Here is a 21,389-nt window from a genome sequence, read left to right on the forward strand (position 1 = left end):
AAACATAATACACAGCAGGTAGAAAATAATTTGAAGTGATCTTAGCTTTTGTTGGAGCTCATAAAATGGCACAGCTTCCCCCGGCTATATACCAACTAGCAAGTGACTACAAAACTGTTCTTGGAAATATTTATTGCATAATCATATTAATTTGGCATTGAATAATTCAGCACAGAGTGTGTACGCTACAGCTGCCGCTGGAAGATAGCTCTTTCCGTGCATTTCTGGGAGTTCGAAAAATTGAATTGTTTTATGCTTGTGTTTGTAGATAGATGTGATTGCTGCTTTTTAACATCTGCATGATTAATTAATGCGATGCGAATAAACATTTTCATGCGACCTCCAATTCTTAATCTAAAGGAATCCTGCTGATAATGGCTCTCATTGTTTGCTAGAGCGGCAGTCAGCTTACAAGTGGTCCAGCCTGGGGAGCACGACTGCGATTATTCAGTTTTCACACTGACAAATCAGGCATGAGCAAAAAGAAGAAAGAGGAGGAGGGATATGTAGAGGGTGTTGGGGAAGGAAAAGAGACATAGGCAAACGAAGGAGGTTGCTCTCGCAGAGTAAAAGTGTGGATCTGTTATTCATTTTTTTCCCACTATTCCTCCTTTATTTTGTTTCCCCCTTTTATTCAAAAATATATATTGTCGTTGGATGATCTGTTACCTGAATAGACATTCCATCAGGTTGCTACATAGGAATATATGTCTCAGGAGATTTATATAGCAGACATGTACTGAATTTATTCACTTTTTATACTCAAGTGCTAGTATTTTACCTTCTAAACAGCCCTCCCCAGGAAGATCTATGTAAGTATGTGTGTGTGTATATGTATATGTATGTGTGTCGTGTGTCGTGTGTGTGCAATTATATATATATATATATATACATGTATATGGATAAAATCCATATGTGTGTGTGTGTGTGTTTATATATATATATATATATATATATATATGAAAATATCACAAAAAAAGAAATCAGATTATCTTTCATGGTTTATATCAGTCACTAGATTAAATATTTTTTTTTTACATTGATGCTGATATTTGGACACACTCTTATTTTTCGCAAGCTAGCTGCTGTGGAAGTAAGTCTAATGAGTGTGACTGATGATTTCACCTGGGATAGCAGATCACCTGTATCTCTCTGGTGTAAAATGGGAAATGAAGCTGAATTGTTACACGTTTAATTAATTAATACACAGACACACTAACATTGTGATTAAAACATTTATTGGATATATTGTTGTATTTTTGGCTGCACCTTTATTTTTTTTTAGAAGCATTTGATTTTTTGTAAATCTATGAAATCCACATCAGAGTGTACTTTTTGTGATAAATGCAATCTAAAGTTATTTTGTTATAATAAAGTATGTAGATGCTTAGAATAAATTCTGTATAGTCACATCCCAAGCAGTTCAGTGCCTATAAATTCTGTTTGAAAAAGGGATAGATACATGGAAAGATAGACATTAACTCTGTGATCACCATTGAAATACACGGCATGTCACGATAAAACAATTTGTCTGACACTTGACCCATGAGGATTGATTTTTATTTTTTTTATTGTGTAGTTTTACAATTGTAATCCTATAAACATCCACTAATGGATGCATTGTCGTGATTTAATGTAGCACAGCATAAAGGGTAGATGGAAAGTCACATGCATTATCTAAACGTTGGTTACTTTATGTCACATCCCTAGGGCACCAGGGTCAAATAACGGAAAAAATAAATGAATGAAATGCTGTGGAGAGGTCACATTGACAGACTGAATCTGATGCAAATCATTCTGTTATAGTAGAAAGAACATGATGTTCAATAGTAATGTGAAAATTCTGATTTTATTTTTTTCTTTTACGCTCTTTTTCACTTATATGTCACATAGTCAATTTTTCCCTTTATATTCTTGACAGATTTGCTATCATATATTAGCTATGGATGTATTCATGAAAGGGTTCTCCAAAGCTAAGGAGGGAGTTGTAGCAGCTGCTGAAAAAACGAAACAGGGCGTGGCAGAAGCAGCAGGCAAGACAAAAGAGGGCGTTCTTTATGTGGGTAGGTACAAACTAATCAATAAACTGTCATCTGTTAAACAGGGAGCTGTTTTTCGTCTTTACTGTGCAAATGAGCTTTTTGTAGGCAGATGGTTATATTTTGTATTCCTGTGTCGAGGATTTATTAACAAGATATGTAATTTTGTGTAGTCTATAATAAGTTTAAAGATGTAACGTCTTTTATTGGAATAAGGTGTAATTACACGATTATGATTATTTTCATTACGATTATTATGTACAGATTTTAAATAAACTCAAATAGCAATACATTAAAACAAAACATTACTCTTGTATTTGTTCATAAAACACGGAATAGCAGTGAACTGAAAATGGAATGAAATCATTCTAAAATAGTAAAACTGAGACTAAGGCTGAGTTGAAGGATGTTTCTAAATTAGTACTTTATCCCTAAATTCAGAAATTTAGTTTTGAATTCCTTGGAATTCAGTGTTAAGTGAATAAAACATTATGTGTAACTCTAAAAGGGTGTATTTGCTGATATTTGAACTGTCAGAAAATCTTGAGTGAATTCAAAGTTAATTTAAAATTCTAAGCCAAAAACAAACAAACATAATTAAAATAAGTATCCATAGCTATATTTTCAAATAAATTTGAAATTCACTTTGAATTCTCAATTCTCTGATTTGGAGAAATGGCTCATTAAGTTATGTGTTAAATTTTGAAATGATTAATTTAATGTTGATAATTGATACTGCATTTAGAATTCAATATAGGGAAAATAAGAGTAAAATCAATATTATTACTCTTGTATACTGCTTAATGTATTTGGTAATGTTAGCAATTCCAATACACATGTCAAGTAGTGTTCTCACTACTACAGGGTTCTGTGTAAACATTGGAAGTAATTAGTTAGCTAAACTGTGCAGCAGACAGGAATTTCAATGGTAAGACAGGTTCTTGTCTCAATGGTAGGCAACGTGTTGTCAGTCCCAGACCCAGGTAGTCACGCTCAGCCCACGCCAAGATTTGGAAACAGGTGAGTGTAGTCCTGAGGTACTATTGCTGGGCAATGGCATTGTGTGTTCACCTTCCAGCACCAGGCCTTGGTATGGGCCCGCATTATGACACCACAGACTCAGGGGCTCGTGACAGATTCCAAGTCCTTCCTTGAGGAGAAATTACAGAGTTTCCTGGGTGTTTGGCGTTGCTTGCGGCGAGGGGTCATCTGCCTTCGTGGTCTATGCCGCGGGTGAGTTCCCTGGGCGGCCCTCAGCATAGGTGGGCCGTGCTTATGAGGTACAGTGGCTTGTTGGATGCTTGTGCACGAAGGGGTTACATGCACCCCGTGCCCATCTCCTCTTCACGCTTCCTCCTCACCTCAAGCTGGTGCCATCCCGGTCCATGCTTCCAGTTTCCAAGCGTTGCTCCAAGCTGACTTGCGGGCCTGGTGCAGCTGGTGATAGTCGTTGCTCGGCTGAGGGAGGCCCGTCCTCCATTTTGAATGGGAGCATGGCGGTCTTATCCCACGCAGGAGCTGTCTGTGAGTGCAAGAGGCAAGTGGGGGCATGCAGTGGAGACTGGGATTACCCCCACCGGTCCAAAGGGGGGTGGGGAAACAATACACTGAGTACTCTGTCTGTATTAGAGCCAGGAGAGCAGCCGCCTCTCCTAGGCCTATGCTCGTCTAGGCCGCAAGCCTCCTGTGCGTGGTCAAGGGTGAGAGGGTGACAGGGGACAGTGTGAGAGGGTGACAGGGGACAGAGTGAGGGAAGGAGGGAGTGGCAGGGGACAGAGTGAGAAGGTGACAGAGTGAGGGAAGGAGGGGGTGACAGTGGACAGAGTGAGGGGTGACAAGGGGCTGAGTGAGGGGTGACAGAGTAAGGGAAGAAGGTAGTAACAGGGGACAGAGTGAGGGGGTGACAGGATGCTGACTGAGGGGGTGACAGGATGCTGACTGAGGGGGTGACAGGAGGAAGAGTGAGGGGGTGACAGGGGTCAGAGTGAGGGAAGAAGGGGTGGCAGGGGACAGGGTGAGGGGTGACAGAGGGCAGAGTGAGAGGGTGACAGGGGGAAGAGTGAGGGGATGACAGGGGGCAGAGTGAGGGGATGACAGGGGGCAGAGTGAGGGGGTGACAGGAGGCAGAGTGAGGGGGTGACTGGGGCAGAGTGAGGGGGTGACATGAAACAGAGTAAGGGGGTGACAGAGGGTAGAGTGAGGAGGTGACAGGGGCAGCGTGAGAGAATTACATGGGACAGAGTGAGGGAAGGAGGGGATGACATGGGGCAGAGTGAGGGGGTGACAGGTGGCAGCGTAAGGGGTGACAGCGGACTGAGTAAAGGGGTGACAGGGGGCAGTGTGAGAGGGTGACAGGAGACAGAGTGAGGGGTGACAGAGTGAGGAAAGTAGGGGGTGATAGGTGGCAGAGTGAGGGGGTGACAGGTGGCAGAGTAAGGGGTGACAGGGGACAGAGTGAGGGAAGGAGGGGGTGATAGGTGGCAGAGTGAGGGAGTGGCAGAGGGCAGAGTGAGGGGGTGACAGGTGGCAGAGTAAAGGGGTGACAGGGGACATCATGAGGGGTGACAGAGTGAGGGAAGGAGGGGATGACAGGGGGCAGAGTGAGGTGGTGACAGGGGGCAGAGTGAGGGGGTGATAGCGGACAAAGTGAGCGAGTGAGGGGGTGACAGGTGGCAGAGTAAGGGGGTGACAGGAAACAGAGTGAGAGGTGACAGAGTGAGGGAAGGAGGGGGTGACAAGGAGCAGAGTGAGGGAGTTGCAAGGGGCAGAGTGAGAGGGTGACAGGGGACAGAGTGAATGGTGGCAGGGGGCAGTGTGAGAGGGTGACAGGGGACAGAGTGAGGGGGTTAAAGGGAGTGTGGCTGGGCTAAGGCCATGACAGTGTGGGTGGGAGTGTAGTGATATTGTGTGTGGGAGTGTAGTAACAGTGTGTGTGGGGGTGGTGACAGGGTGTGTGGACAGAGGGGATGAGAGAGTGTGTAATGGGGTGACAGAGAGTGGAGGGTGCTGACAGAGTGTGGAAGGGAGGGACAGAGTGTAAAGCGGGGTGACAGAGTGAGAAAGGGGTGACAGGTGGCAAGGTGAGGGAAGGAGGGGGTGACAGGCGGCAGATTGAGGGGACAACAGGGGGCAGAGTGAGGTGGTGACAGGGGCTGACAGAGGACAGAGTGAGGGGGTGACAGGGGACAGAGTTAGTGGGTGACAGGGGACAGAGTGAGGGAAGGAGAGGGTGACAGGAGGCTGACAGAGGACAGTTTGAGGGGGTGACAGTGGGCTGACTGAGGAGGTGACAGGGGACAGAGTGAAGGGGTGACAGGGGGCTGAATGAGGGGGTGACAGAGATCAGAGTGAGGGGATGACAGGGGACAGAGTGAGGGGCAAACAGGAGGGGCCTCGCACCCGGCGGCACACAGGGCAAACTGCCTGGCCCCCTCTTGATGTCGGGTCCTTGGTCATGGACCGAGGATCCGACATGTATGTCTTCCCTAAGGCGATTTAGGCGGACACAAGGCCCCAGCCAGTGCAAGGCCTTAGGTGGCCGCCTAAATCGCCTAATTAGAGAGCCGCCTCTGTGTTTCAATTCCGACTTAAAAGAAATAACTTTTAATAGCCTACGTTCAAGCAAACTCCAGTGAGCAAGCTCTGTGAGTCAGCAGTGGCAATACAAATCCCACACAGGTGAATTTAAGGGGCACTCCCGTTAATTAGCTCAGCAACAGCCAACAATACACAGTCACCTACATTCACACACATATACTGCATAAAAAAACATACATTTAAACATAATAACACTGCCCACTTATAACACACTGCAAAGATGGGCAAATGGTATTTCCCCAGATGGCAATGCATCGTGGGAGATGTATGACAGATGAGAATCTTTTGGCCACCCTTGTGCTAGGAGGGGTACAAAAAAGATATCTTGCACTAGGGCTCTCTCTACATTTGATCTGCCACTGCACCCCTGTACACTAGCTCACATCAAGTGTTTATCTGCTTGTCTGCGGACTAAATGCAGTGGTTATCCTCATCCGATTGGTGGTTACACTTTCACGTGTGTGTGGGTACTGCCAAGGAAAGCAGTGACATCAGATGCTATGTCAGTGCTCTGTGGCACTTTCTCCTCCGCAGGTTAGCCTTATCACCAAATCCCTCCTACAACGTGCCACATTTACCATACACCTATGACATTCACCCCCCAACCATGACTCAAGATGTTTATACACTATGTCAAATGGTTCCACTGGAAAAATTTGGAAACCCTGCTGTATACAGTCAAGGGAAAAAGAAAGTATACCCTCTTGGAGTTTTATAGTTTTACACATTAGGACATAATAATAATCATCTGTCCTTAGCAGATCTTAAAATCAGGTCTCTGTGACACATCGTGTCATGATTTGGTTAACAAGCATAAAGCCAAAATGCCATATTGTTTGTAATATGAGATTAAATGATAGTGGATAGATGGAAGTTAACTATTTGCAGTAGCAAGCCTCAGACTTAGTAGCTACCTGGAGCTCCTAATTAAGATGGTCCTTTTGGCCACATTAAATACATCTTTATGATAGCGGCAGGGTCGCCACTTGAAAATGCTGGATTCTTTTTATCTGTAAGCTTGACATACAATAAGAATTCAATCAAGACCTGTGCTTGCATCACAGATGGTCAGACGCATGTCTAATTGTTAGTCACATTGAATACAAAAAGCGAGAATGAAAAATGAATCATAAAATGAGAAGTGAAGGATGATATTGAAAGATAAACTGAGGATCTTAGACCTCATACAGAGAAATGAAGACATGGTAATGATATAAAAAAAAAATGATTTTTGTATTGTAAGCAAGGCATTCGGTAGAGCATGTTATCTAGTTTCAATTATGCTAGAAAATTGGAAAAATAAAATTATTCTGACCAATGACTTCTTACATTGAGTTTTGAACATAACTCTAGCAAAACTTTTTTTATGAAAATATTCCTCTAGCATGTTCAAAGGGATTGAGATGTCATATATGTATTAAGGGTCCTATGAACCTCTGCTATTTGCACCTAATAAGGTTCCCCATTATTATTAATCAGAAAAGGGTAGATGCAAACCTCTCAGCTTAAGTAACTTTTTTATGAAATAGAATCAGAGATAGCAAAACCCACTGTTGTGTTCTCCATATATGATGTGGCAAATATGTGTTTTATCACTCATTATGACAAGATGTCTAATCACTTTTAAAACAGTTGTTTTTTTCTGATTATCTGTGATTTTATCCTGCTCCAAAGAATCATCTGGCCATTGAAAAATAAATCTCCAAAAAGTAATAATTGTAAAGATTATGAGAAATTCGACACTAGTTCCTGGCATTATCAGACTGTTATCTACTGACACAGAAGCTAAATCTGAAGTTAAATCGCAAAAATTTGACACTAAAATGACACTGTAAATGGGGATTGGTTAAAGCAAACACTGTTAAGACTTTCTTGATAATGTAAGGATGGTTATAATTCAGAGACACATATTAAATCAGAAATTAACTCTATTAGGCTGGGGTTGTTGGAGATATTCTGGCTCTGGGAATCCCTCACATTCCAAAACTGGTGGGCCTCTCCAGATGTTTTCAAGGAGTGCAAGACAACACTATGACATCACAGACATTACTGAATTACACCTGAAGCTAGCAATAGCAGAGCCTTGACCAAACATAGCAAATTGCCCTCTATGGTTATAATGATGTTTGTCAGAGTTAGATAAAGAGGGATTCCATTCATAAATTAAAGCTTGAATACTAACAGGGTTACTTACTAAAGTGGGAATTCAAACTCAATTCAGTGTGAGTTTGAAAGGCCATAGGAGCCAAATTGGAAGCAAAGCTGATTTAGAAAATATTCACATTTTGGCTATGATGACCCAGTAAATCTTTATTGCCATGTTAGTCAGGCACCTGTGTTGTGACAAATATGCATCTCACAACTTCATCAAGCAATTGTCAGGTGTAGATAAATATATCAAACTGATCTTTAAATATTCAGCTTCCCCAGAGTGTAGCACCTCTACAGGGAGTGCAGAATTATTAGGCAAGTTGTATTTTAGAGGATTACTTTTATTATTGAACAACAACCATGTTCTCAATGAACCCAAAAAACTCATTAATATCAAAGCTGAATATTTTTGGAAGTAGTTTTTAGTTTGTTTTTAGTTATAGCTATTTTAGGGGGATATCTGTGTGTGCAGGTGACTATTAATGTGCATAATTATTAGGCAACTTAACAAAAAACAAATATATACCCATTTCAATTATTTATTTTTACCAGTGAAACCAATATAACATCTCAACATTCACAAATATACATTTCTGACATTCAAAAACAAAACAAAAACAAATCAGTGACCAATACAGCCACCTTTCTTTGCAAGGACACTCAAAAGCCTGCCATCCATTGATTCTGTCAGTGTTTTGATCTGTTCACCATCAACATTGTGTGCAGCAGCAACCACAGCCTCCCAGACACTGTTCAGAGAGGTGTACTGTTTTCCCTCCTTGTAAATCTCACATTTGATGATGGACCACAGGTTCTCAATGGGGTTCAGATCAGGTGAACAAGGAGGCCATGTCATTAGCTTTTCTTCTTTTATACCCTTTCTTGCCAGCCACGCTGTGGAGTACTTAGACGCGTGTGATGGAGCATTGTCCTGCATGAAAATCATGTTTTTCTTGAAGGATGCAGACTTCTTCCTGTACCACTGCTTGAAGAAGGTGTCTTCCAGAAACTGGCAGTAGGACTGGGAGTTGAGCTTGACTCCATCCTCGACCCGAAAAGGCCCCACAAGCTCATCTTTGATGATGCCAGCCCAAACCAGTACTCCACCTCCACCTTGCTGGCGTCTGAGTCGAACTGGAGCTCTCTGCCCTTTACCAATCCAGCCACGGGCCCATCCATCTGGCCCATCAAGACTCACTCTCATTTCATCAGTCCATAAAACCTTAGAAAAATCAGTCTTGAGATATTTCTTGGCCCAGTCTTGACGTTTCAGCTTGTGCGTCTTGTTCAGTGGTGGTCGTCTTTCAGCCTTTCTTACCTTGGCCATGTCTCTGAGTATTGCACACCTTGTGCTTTTGGGCACTCCAGTGATTTTGCAGCTCTGAAATATGGCCAAACTGGTGGCAAGTGGCATTTTGGCAGCTGCACGCTTGACTTTTCTCAGTTCATGAGCAGTTATTTTGCGCCTTGGTTTCTCCACACGCTTCTTGCGACCCTGTTGACTATTTTGATTGTTCGATGATCACGCTTCAGAAGCTTTGCAATTTTAAGAGTGCTGCATCCCTCTGCAAGATATCTCACTATTTTTTACTTTTCTGAGCCTGTCAAGTCCTTCTTTTGACCCATTTTGCCAAAGGAAAGGAAGTTGCCTAATAATTATGCAAACCTGATATAGGGTGTTGATGTCATTAGACCACACCCCTTCTCATTACAGAGATGCACATCACCTAATATGCTTAATTGGTAGTAGGCTTTCGAGCCTATACAGCTTGGAGTAAGACAACATGCATAAAGAGGATGATGTGGTCAAAATACTCATTTGCCTAATAATTCTGCACTCCCTGTAAAGCAGCCAATGTACAATATATATACTGTAACAAGGATACAGCTAAAAATCTACAGAAAAGAAAAAAACATTATGGTGTTTTACAGTTAGAAAACATCCAATGTGTGCCCCTAGTAATGCACTCACATAAAAAATTGAAACCAAATGCCTCAGGGTGCCTCCCCAGAAGGGACCACGTCCACCTTGGTCTCCAACCTCCAGGACTAAGACAAAATTTGCAAGGACTCCAAGTAGGTTTTGGAATAAATGTATTACAAATAAAATGATAATAAATAAAATATACAGTAAAATGATATGGTACAATGTGTTTCTTCCAATATATTGACTTCAGGGACAAAATACTTGATAAAAACAATTAAACAGGTACAAAAACCATAATGCCTATGTCTCTCCCATCCATGTCCTTCTTACATAGAGCCAGTTCTTTGATCCCAATGGTGCTTCAATGGGGGTCCTCCAAGGTTTCCTACTCATTGACTATCCAATTTCCACGTTAGTCGAATCTCATTCATCAGTAAATGGCACACTCATTACCCCGTGAAGAGCTCGGTGCATGTGGTATAGACACATCTGTTTGCGTGTTGTGAGCATGCTGACATTATTCTAGTGAAATGTATTAAATCAATAAGCTTTAATGGTTTAGTTTTTGAACCGAACACTCTTGATTAAATAGAATGATGTTGTCTCACTTATTGTTTCCTTTTTTTCAAGGTTCTAAAACAAAGGAAGGAGTCGTTCATGGGGTAACAACAGGTATGGAAAATTTCACATTTTAGCAATATGAAAAATTGAAAATCATTAGGTAATATTTATCCAGATTATCAATTTTGCAAGGATGAAGAAAACAAATCTCTTAAGTGCAACAAGTTGTGTGTTATAATAACAGATGTTATTGACTATAAGAGAAGGGATCATTGTGTAGTCATTTGAACCTTTACATTTCATCTCTGCCATTATTCTTGTTTAGCAATAAGTGCTAATACCTGGGACGATATTAACTCCTGGACCTTTGTTCAGTTTATCTTTTATCCTTTTGCTAGTTGAACCCATAATGAATGCTATATTGTGAATGGCAATATACATACTGTATATGAGCAGTACATCCCAGTACACAGTCCACACACCCAGGCTCTGTGTCATTCGATCTCTTTAGAAAAAACATGAAAACCTACTTACCAACTATAAACTGGCTTCCTGTGAGCTCTGATCTATAAAAAAATAAACCACTATACAACAGAGATATAAACCTGCTAAGGGGGAATACCCCAGTGAACATTTGCCCCCCTCTGGTAATCAGGGGTCAGTACATTAGGACTCAGTAAAAGGGCGTCACTTACTAATCCAACTGGGAATTAGTGCCGTCAGAAAGCTAGTCTATGGTAGCAATAGTCTAGAATCTAGATAGTCTAGAAGTTGAATAATTTCCAAGAACTAATTTAATAAGAACCAAGAAAATATAATGATAAACCTCAAAAATGCATTGAATGACATATTAATACATATATTTGTTTAGTTAATTGGTGGGAGACAACATGTATCTGTGTTTTTATTAACAGTCTATTCAGGAATTATGAGGAAACATATACATTGAATATGAATATTTTATGAATATATAGTTTACAGAAAATTTTAAAACAGCCACAAATGTATTCCAATATCAAGTCAGGCTTTATTTGTGGCAAAGCTTTATCAGAGTCTGCAACTACTAAAAATCTGCATTTTCTGTAACTATAATTTGCATAATTATAGGTTAAATATAACTTTTTTCTCCACCTAAGGTTGTTAAAAATGCAATGTCACTTTTACATAGTTACATAGCTGAAAAGAGACTTGCGTCCATCAAATTCAGCCTTCCTCACATTTGTTTTTTGCTGTTGATCCAAAAGAAGGCAAAAAAAAATCCAGGAAGCACTTCCAATTTTGCAACAAGCTAGGAAAAAAATTATTTGTAATCTAGTAGCTGTTTGAACATCTGTATGGACTCTGATAAAGCCACTTCTTCAGGCAGAGCATTCCACATCCTTATTGTTCTTACAGTAAAAAAAAACCTTTCCTGTGCCTTAGACGAAATCTTCTTTCTTCCAATCTAAGGGCATGACCTAGATTTCCACACTGTTGCGGTTGCCGGCCCGTCGCGTGGCACGGCCATGCCCGACCGGCACGGCCTCGCTGACAGCACGAGCTTACCTGCTCGTCGGCAAGCCGACAACCGCTTCCCCAGATCTTCCGGGCATCGTGCCCAAATCCAAAATGGCGCTGACCGCGTGGTCGCGTTTAATGCTAGCTCCGCCCCCGAAGTTTATACTGACGTGCGCGTGAAATCACAACATCAACACGCACGCACGTTTTGGGGTCAGAGGTCGCCCTCTGACCAATCAGAGCTTAGAGAGGGATATTTAAAGCCTTGACACCCCAGTACCTTGCCCTGTCATGGTTTCCTGTTCCTGGATTCCTGAAAGTGCTTTATCTTTGTGAATCTGATATCTTGGTATCCTGATCTTGGCTTTTCCCTGGTTATTCTGAATTCTGGTTTCCCTGACTTGGCTTGTGTAGACGGTATTGCATATTTTCTGGCTTCCTTGACCTCGGCTTTCCCTTTGACCATTCTCTGTCTCTAGCGTATTAGTCCAGCCATTCTAAGGTCCGGTTTACTCTCTGTCCTTTTATTTTCCTTTTCTTCCCTATGTATATCTTTACATAGTTTCTGCGTGCTAAACCACACTAGTAGTCGTGACACACACAATAGTTTGTATTGGCCCCGAATATATTTGTATAATGTTATCATATCCCCTCTCAAATTTGTTAACCTTTCTTTATAGCTGATATGTTCCATTCCTTTTATTAGTTTTGTAGCCCGCCTCTGCACTCCTTCCAGTGCCGCAATATCCTTCTTTAGAACAGGTGCCCAAAATTGCACAAGCCCAAAATTTACTTTTGAAAAGTAAACTAAGTAGAAAATGATATTAAGTAAATTTCCCAACAATCCACACAATAATCTTAAACAGAAAACATAAAAATGTACATAAAAATACAAATATTGATCTGTTTTTATTTTGTTTGTTTTCTTCTTCTTTCTTCTAAGTGTCTTTGGGATAAATTCAGTTTTTATATGAAGGTTAGAATTTAGAACTGTTTAACCTTTAGCAAAAATGGGCTATTCGATATTTGCTATTTAGGAGTTGTTGACCTGAATTCAGTGATATGGGCTATACATCTTAAGATGGTATAAACAATTCTAATTCGAATTAGTAAATTGCAATAGTCTATGTAATAATAGCAAATCCTATAATTAAACCAATGCTGATGAATTTTCTTTTTATCATAATAGTTGCTGAAAAGACCAAAGAACAAGTGTCCAATGTTGGAGGAGCTGTTGTCACAGGGATGACTGCCGTAGCACATAGGACAGTTGAAGGTGCAGGGAACATAGCAGCAGCTACCGGGCTGGTAAAAAAGGACCAGTTGGCTAAACAGGTTAGTTATTAAAATAATGTATTAAAAATATGCAGATATATGATGGCCTAACATACAATTGCACTTAAAAATCACTAGTACATTTTGTGAATATAGGAAAAGGTATGTATTATTTTTTGCTAAAACATTTTAGAGTTATTCAAACAAATTATAAAAGAGAGAGTTTAAGACTAATTGTTCATTTCTACCTTAATGTATCTTTCCTATTGCAATGTACTTTGACTATTATGATGTATGTATGAATACTAAACAAAGACAGATTAGATGTATAAGGAGTCCTAGGCAATGTGCCACCATAAATGGACTCTCCGGCCACCATAAATGAAGCTGCTATAGAGGGAAAAGTCCCCCGTTCTGGATTGGTGTAACCCCAAAGGATGCCTCAAACACTGATCTAATGGCCACCCAAGTGGCATCCAGCTTCTGAATCTGAGTTACAGGAAGCACCAAGTGCAACTGGGCAGGTTCACCTCTGATTTGTTAGAGCGGTCAGTTGACACTCCAAGCACACCAGTTGCTCCCCATTTATAAAAAAAAAAGTACATATAAAGATAGCTTCCCCATCTTTTCCTCCCAGTTGCACATTGTTTCTTGTTTTTATTTTTAAATAAAATGCTCCCTCCTTCCTCTTCCCCACTCTCTTTCTTCACCTCCTCTCTTCATTCCCCTTGCAAGTGCATACACTCTGAAGCAGCAATAGGTCCAATCACAGGCTTTTCTATAAGTGAAGAAGTCAGCATGTGGGGCTGATTCATGTTTTACCCAAAAGGGAGGAGGGATGTTCTCTATAGTGTCCAATAAGGCATATTACACAGAAAATGTCCTCTTCTCAAACAGTTAAAGTAAGAGCAAATGAGGATATGTTAATGGTAGTGTTACATTCATATGGGTGCTGGTACAACACTTAAATATGATGCTGTGGTTGATCAGCGTATGACTTCATATATACTCTGGGATGTCTCAATCATAGAGCAAGTTAAAAATGACCTGACTTCAAGACTGGAATGCTTCCTTCTAGGTATAGCTAGAGAAGTCCACAGAGAACCAGGACTAACCTACACTATCAGCTTCCTTCCTATTCTTTGGCTAGTTATCAGCAAGCTGTTACTATGTATTGCCTAATTAGAGCAGTGGTAATCCTGGTCAGGTCACCTCCCCAGTCGGAGTCCTTAAGCAAGGACATGTATCCACCTGCCTCAATACATAGAAACATAGAAACATAGAATGTGACGGCAGATAAGAACCATTCGGCCCATCTAGTCTGCCCAATTTTCTAAATACTTTCATTAGTCCTTGGCCTTATCTTATAGTTAGGATAGCCTTATGCCTACCCCACGCATGCTTAAACTCCTTTACTACGTTAACCTCTACCACTTCATCTGGAAGGCTATTCCATGCATCCACTACCCTCTCAGTAAAGTAATACTTCCTGATATTATTTTTAAACCATTGCCCCTCTAATTTAAGACTATGACCTCTTGTTGTGGTAGTTTTTCTTCTTTTAAATATGGTCTCCTCCTTTACTTGTTTTAAATGTTTCTATCATATCCCCCCTGTCTCATCTTTCCTCCAAGCTATACATGTTAAGATCCATTAACCTTTCCTGGTAAGTTTTATCCTGCAATCCATGAACCAGTTTAGTAGTCCTTCTCTGAACTCTCTCTAAGGTATCAATATCTTTCTGAAGATACGGTCTCCAGTACTGCGTACAATACTCCAAGTAGGGTCTCACCAGTGTTCTGTACAATGGCATGAGCACTTCCCTCTTTATACTGCTAATACCTCTCCCTATACAACCAAGCATTCTGCTAGCATTTCCTGCTGCTCTATTACATTGTCTGCCAACCTTTAAGTCATCAGAAATAATCACCCCTAAGCTCCATTCCTCAGATGTTGAGGTAAAGACTCTATCAAATATTCTGTACTCTGCCCTTGGGTTTTTACGTCCAAGATGCATTATCTTGCACTTATGCACATTAAATGTCAGTTGTCACAACTCTGACCATTTTTCTAGTTTACCTAAATCATTAGCCATTTGGCTTATCCCTCCTGGAACATCAACCCTGTTACATATCTTAGTATCATCAGCAAAAAGACATACCGTACCCCACTGGTGACAAGTCCAAGCTTCGAATATACTCCATTGACTACAACCCTCTGTTGCCTGTCACTGCCACTGCCTTACCCATTCAACAATATTGGAATCCAAACTTAAATATTGCAGTTTATTGATAAGCCTTCTATGTGCAACAGTGTCAAAAGCCTTACTGAAATCTATAGATTGAAAACTCATTGAATCAGCTTCTTTTTTACTTGTAAATATCCCTTTCTTTAATTTTGAAGCACTGCAGAATATGTTGGCACTATAAAAATGATAATAATAGTAAGTTAAACTGACAGAAACACAGTATCTCAGTTGTTAAAGCAGGAACATAGAGTAGATGTATGGTACTAGCTAACATGGAATTTCAATGGGATTTACAGAAATATAGTTCTATGATAAGGAGTTGTAATTGTCACAATACTTTCCCGATCAATGCCACCATTCGGGATTTCTCGAAAGCAAGTTGAATGCACTATTTGGTTGCGCTACCTGCTTCCACATATTGATTCGGATGCTGGTCACTTGAATGGTGCACTTCTGGTTCGGAATTGTTCACATCACTCAAGCAACCTTGTTTCGGCACTTTTTTTGAGTTACAGGGGTGAGGAGGACCAATCAGAGTCTACATACCCTATTTAATTTTACTGTAGTTCAATACCCTAGCGAGATTTTTGCCTTATTATCCAATTAGTGCATTCCTTTTAGTCTTTTGTGTATTTCTGGATTTTGACCACGGCTAGTCTATAGGAAATTTGAGTATCCTGACCCGACTTGTTAGATTGATTTTCCGTCTATCTGTATACCTGACCTTGGCTTGTTTATTGACTTTCTTTCTGTCATTCTTTATTATGTTAAGTTTGGCCATCTAAGGCCCGATAATATGTATATCTCTATTTCTCCTGCCTGGGTTCCTGTTTCCTGCATATTTGGGTATACTGCTCATGACAGTAATATCCTAAAGCTAAAAACTACAGTATAAAATGTTTTATTAGTGACAATAATATTAGTAGTGAGGGCAGCATGTTATGGGACTTCAACATTGGTTGGTTTTAATTTTCAGTTTTAATCAAAGTTTGAACGTAGAAGCAAATCGTGTTTTTCTTAGTGTTCACCATATGGCTCAGACAGGTGTTGTTATTTAGACTGTAAACAAACAATTACTGTTTATGATTATGAGGCTCTGGATCCACATCATTGTACACATTCATTTCTCTTAGTTTCTACCCTTGTGACATTAGAGCAACATGTTTATAATTTTTACTTGAATTTGTCTTTTTGTTCATTGCATATGTAAGCATTGTATTTTGTGTAATGTACCTATTTAAGTATCAAAAAATAAAGAAACTCAAGAAATTGAAACCAGTACATAATATAAAATATATATAGATACCAAATGCACATTCTATACAGTAGTAAAAACACTGCATTATACGTATCACCAAGAAACTGTGCTGGATAGGATCTGAACCACTCAATGTTTCTAATTATATAGATATAGATATTTCTTTAGATATTATGGGAAAAGACATGTAAGTACATGCTGTAAGCTTTTTAAAAGTGTAACACTTGTATTTCTGGAACAGGAACAATGGTTTTAGGGTTTTGAAATGCTTAAAATAGGCTCTGTTGGAGGTAGGCTTTAGGGGCTAAGTACGTAACTCTAAATCTGTAACGTAACCTCTTTAGTCCCATGCTTGTCCTTTGTCCCTTGAAAGGATTACTATTGTGCCAGGAAAACAAACTCGTTTTCCTGACCCTATATAGCCCTTAGGTCCCCCCTAACCTCAGGGCCCCCCTCCCTTGGCGCTGGATGGGTTAAACCCCTTCAGTTACTTACTTTAATCCAGCTCTGGGCTCCCTCGGCGCTGGTGACCTCTCCTCCCACTCCGACGTCGGCTCCCGAGTGGAGCGGAATGCGCATACACGGCCAGAGCCGTGTGCACATTAAAAATGCCCATAGGAAAGCATTTCTTAATGCTTTCCTATGGACGTTTAGTGTTGCCTCTAGAGGCTGGATTAATGAAGGAGTGTAAACATATAGTTTCTCTGAAACTGCTATGTTTACATCTGAAGGGTTAAAACCTGGGGGACCTGGCACTCAGACCGCTTTATTGAGCTGAAGTGGTCTGGGTGCCTATAGTGGTCCTTTAAATATCAGCCTAAAAATACATGCAAACATACATTTAATTTTAGAACAGTATATCAAATCAGGAAGAACAAGCGAATTTGGGGAGGAGGGGGGAGAATTTTATTTCTGGGCAAGGGAATAAATCCTTTTTAAACATTTTCTAATATAACACCTGAGATATAAAAAATATATTTTCATTGACAAACGGGTTTAATGTATGTTTTAAATGGAACTCGTTATTTGTTATCTATAAAAATGTGCAGAGGCGGGGATCATAATGATCAAGGCCATATTATGCTGTAACTGGAGAACAGTTACTCTGTCACATGGGAGAAGAATTTGCAGTATAATCACCTCTTTTCTCTATTCTGAAAAAAATATTAGATGGAAAAATACTATTGATAAAATAGTCTACTGATTGTTCTGTACATCAGCCAAGTGACTAAACATGTCATGGCACCTTTTTATAATAACCAACTGCATCTACATTTAGAGAGAAAAAAAAGGTATTTAACATCGGAATTAAATACTATTAAAATGAAAGGCTGCAATTCTTTGCACCAATTCAGTAAGTTGAGGTGGTTATGGTGCTTATAGTGACTTTTAAATAAATTATACAGTACTAGGTTAACTATTACCTTTCTAATAGCAACAACAAACTTGTTCTCATGAGAAGCAAACAGTCAAACTCAATATTATATTTATTTGCATTCGTATGCTTTTTGCTTTAATTAAGTTGTCAGATAACATTTTCTAAAAATGCCTGACAGCTATGAGTTCTAGTTTCTATTTGAAATTAGTATTCAAATGAAAAATGTAAATTTATTTTGATAGAGACCAAAACGGCTGTTGAAGTGGAACATTGGCATAATGCTGCAACTTATCAATCCAATCTAAGGGCAAGCTAAACATGGATCTTCAAATACTGCAAAAATACTGATAAAGTATTGTGTAAATACGTGATTGGGTTTAATCTGTAGTGAAAGTGTTTTTTAAGACACATTACAGCCAGCTATAAACACCCAACAGACACAAGATATCTGCATCCATATTAACCATTGCAAAGGGAAAGAGCAGGCCAGCAAGTGGTAAAACTCTATCAAATACCAGGTAGCAATTCAGCATGGCCTGAATCTGTGATTATATGCTCTGCACTTCTAAATGACCTCTAAAATCTAATTTAGCAGACTTTAAACGAATCAGTAATATTTATGATTACTTAAAGCAGCTGAATTTGCAAAGTCCCCTGATGCTAACATCACCGCTGGGTGTCTGGTTGCAGGGGGGTCAGGTATAAGTAGGATTTGCTTACCTGAAACAGTTACTCATGGCTGTGACCATCTTCATCTGGTCCTCTTAAGTTCCAACATCACTGCTGTACTCTCTTGCATGCACAAGAGTTCATCATTGAGGTCTATAGAGGTTCCTACAAGACCGTGGGATCCTCCATAGACACAGACAATTCCCTGCAGCTGTCACTGGTGATGGCTGTCGTGATTGACTCTTTTTTTTTTTTCAATTTGACAATTTTTATTGTTTCAAATATTATCTCAAAAGAAAAGAACTCAGGGTACAGAAAATAAAAAGGGATTGGGGTCAAATTGGTAACATACCATGCCATGGTAATCAAAAGTGTTGTTCAGTTACATTGTAAAGTAATACTTTCATACTACACTCATTACATAGGTACAGAAGGGAAAATGGTTAGGGTTAGAGTGTTGCCATATCTTGCCCCGTCATTTCGAATTGTTATACGTTAACTTTATACAATAATACAATATTACAGTATCATCACCATTCCATGTCCCTTATGATTGTTTTGCGGCGTTTTCTGATTGGTATGGTGGCTAGCTGCTATCTATCCTTGTTCCTGTTGTTATGGTCTGTGCCCTTTTCCTCAAGGGTTCTCGTGTTAGTTGGGGTTTTTTATCTACGTTAGCATTGTGCCATCTAGTGAGTGCCTCCATGCTTCCCCCTTCCCTCTTTCTCCTTTAGCCATTTGTCCCTCCATTCTTATAAGACACATCTCAGTCCTTTACCTTGTTCTCCCTACTATACTCTGCCCATCTCTCGCCAGCTGGCCCTATGTGTTTTTTGATTCCCATATACGTGTTTGCCATTTTTTCATATTGCCAGTTCAGTGATACTTGCTGCATGAGAGCTTCCCTGGTCGGAGGTAATGGTGACCTCCACGATCTAGCTATTAATGTCACCGCTGCTATCAGTAAGTGGAACAGCAGAGCCTCCTCAACTCTGGTCATTGCCTGTGGTAACATGAATAGTATGCTTTGTTGGATGGATAGCTTCCATTCCCTGCCCATTAGATCCTTAGCTATTTCCTCTACCATTCCCCAGTAGTCCCTAATCACCTTGCATGACCACCAGATGTGGCTCATTGTACCCTTTTCTGCCCCGCATCTCCAGCATATATTTGGAGTGTTCGGATAAATCCTAGCTAATTGTTCGGGTACCCTGTACCACCTATATTGCAGTTTCCTCATAGTTTCTAGATGCGATGTGCATCGTGTGTTGCCTTTGTGTATTGCAAACGCCCTTTGCCACTGTTCTTCATCTATGTCTTGCCCCAATTATGTATGCCATGTCTTTTGGAATGTCATGTCTGGGTCTGACTTGTCATCTATGAGCATGTTATAGATCTTGGAGATTGTTTTTTTGGGGGGTTTACTAGTGAGGCATAGATGTTCTATAGATTATTTAGCGGCTGACCCTTGGTGGTTTATCGGTATCCCTGTGAGGAAGGATTTCAGCTGTAAATATGAAAAGAGCGCATTGTTGGATATGCCGTATCTAGCTTGGAGGTCTGGGAAGTGCATTAGTTGGTCCCCCTGGTACATGTGGGAAATCGTAGAGCAGCCCCTTTCTGACCATTTTTTTGCATCAAACGTCGAGATCCCTACTGCTATGCATGAGATTGGGGCGTCCCCAGATAGTGTCCCCTCTGTCCCTTCCCGCTTCCTATTTTCGTCCCAGAGTTGCAGTGTTAGTTGGGTGGTTGCTAATGGGAGTATGTGTCGGGGTCAGAGTTTTTGTGGTAGCCATAACAGTTCTTTGAGGGGTGTACCTTGTGTCCAGTGTGATTCTATCGTTGTCCACTGTGGAGCCTCCCCTCCCGCCGTGGCTACTTTAATTGCTGACAGTTGGGTCGCCCTATAGTAGGCCTGTACATGTGGCATGCCTAATCCCCCATTTCTAAGTGGTATTTGTAGTGTTCTGTTGGCTACTCTAGGTTTTTTGTTCGCCCACACATATCTGGTTATCAGTCTCTGGAAGGAGGCTAGATACGCAAGTGGCAGTTTTATGGGGAGGGTTCTCAGGAGATATTGGAGTTTTGGGAGCAGCATCATTTTTAGTGCTGTAATTCTTCCTACCCATGATAGATATTTCCCTTCCCATGATCCCAGTGTGGCTGCTGTTTCCATCAGAAGTTTGGTGTAATTGAGTTCTAGTAGTTTGTCAGTACTCGGTGGGATGCGTATGCCCAGGTATGTTAAGTAGTCCCCACGCCAATCAAATGGAAAGGCGCTTTTAAGTCTAGCTAGTGTTTCCTTTGGCATCCCCATCCCCATCGCTTGTGTCTTTGTGACATTTAACTTGTAGTAGGAGTGTTTCCCATACTCCGTGATGGTAGCCATGAGGTTGGGAAGTGATATGTGGGGCTGTGTCAGGGTCAGAAGGACGTCGTCCGCGAATAGACCTGCCTTGTATTCTTTATCTCCTATTGTTACCCCATGAATGGAGGAATGTTGTCTGATTGCTGCTGCTAGGGGTTCTAGGGCCATTACGTAGAGTAGGGGCGATAGCGGGCAACCTTGTCGGGAGCCATTTGTGATTTTGAGAGGTTCCGAGACAAAACCTGCATTGATGACCCTCGCTGTTGGCGTGTGGTATAGAGCCTTGACCGCTGAGATGAATCCCTCAGGTACCCCAAATTTCCTAAGGACCTGCTCTAGGAACTCCCATCCCAGTCGGTCGAAGGCTTTTTCTGCGTCTAAAGACACCAGCACTCCTCCCACTTTTAGCTTTTGGATA

The 21,389-nt window shown here is 40.8% G+C and overlaps 1 protein-coding gene across 1 annotated transcript in view; it reads left to right on the top strand.

Annotated features, from left to right (window-relative positions):
- Window positions 1-524: 524 nt before the first annotated feature.
- SNCA (synuclein alpha) overlaps window positions 525-21,389 on the top strand; it is a 107,633-nt gene continuing 86,768 nt past the window's right edge. Inside the window, exons 1-4 of the mRNA XM_063460112.1 lie at window positions 525-812; window positions 1,922-2,063; window positions 10,345-10,386; window positions 12,962-13,107. Of these exons, the coding sequence (XP_063316182.1) occupies window positions 1,943-2,063; window positions 10,345-10,386; window positions 12,962-13,107 (309 nt within the window). The 5' untranslated portion in view covers window positions 525-812; window positions 1,922-1,942. The remainder of the gene's footprint in view (window positions 813-1,921; window positions 2,064-10,344; window positions 10,387-12,961; window positions 13,108-21,389) is intronic.

The sequence above is a fragment of the Pelobates fuscus genome, chromosome 6 (assembly GCF_036172605.1).
Source record: "Pelobates fuscus isolate aPelFus1 chromosome 6, aPelFus1.pri, whole genome shotgun sequence".
Lineage (NCBI taxonomy): Eukaryota > Metazoa > Chordata > Amphibia > Anura > Pelobatidae > Pelobates > Pelobates fuscus.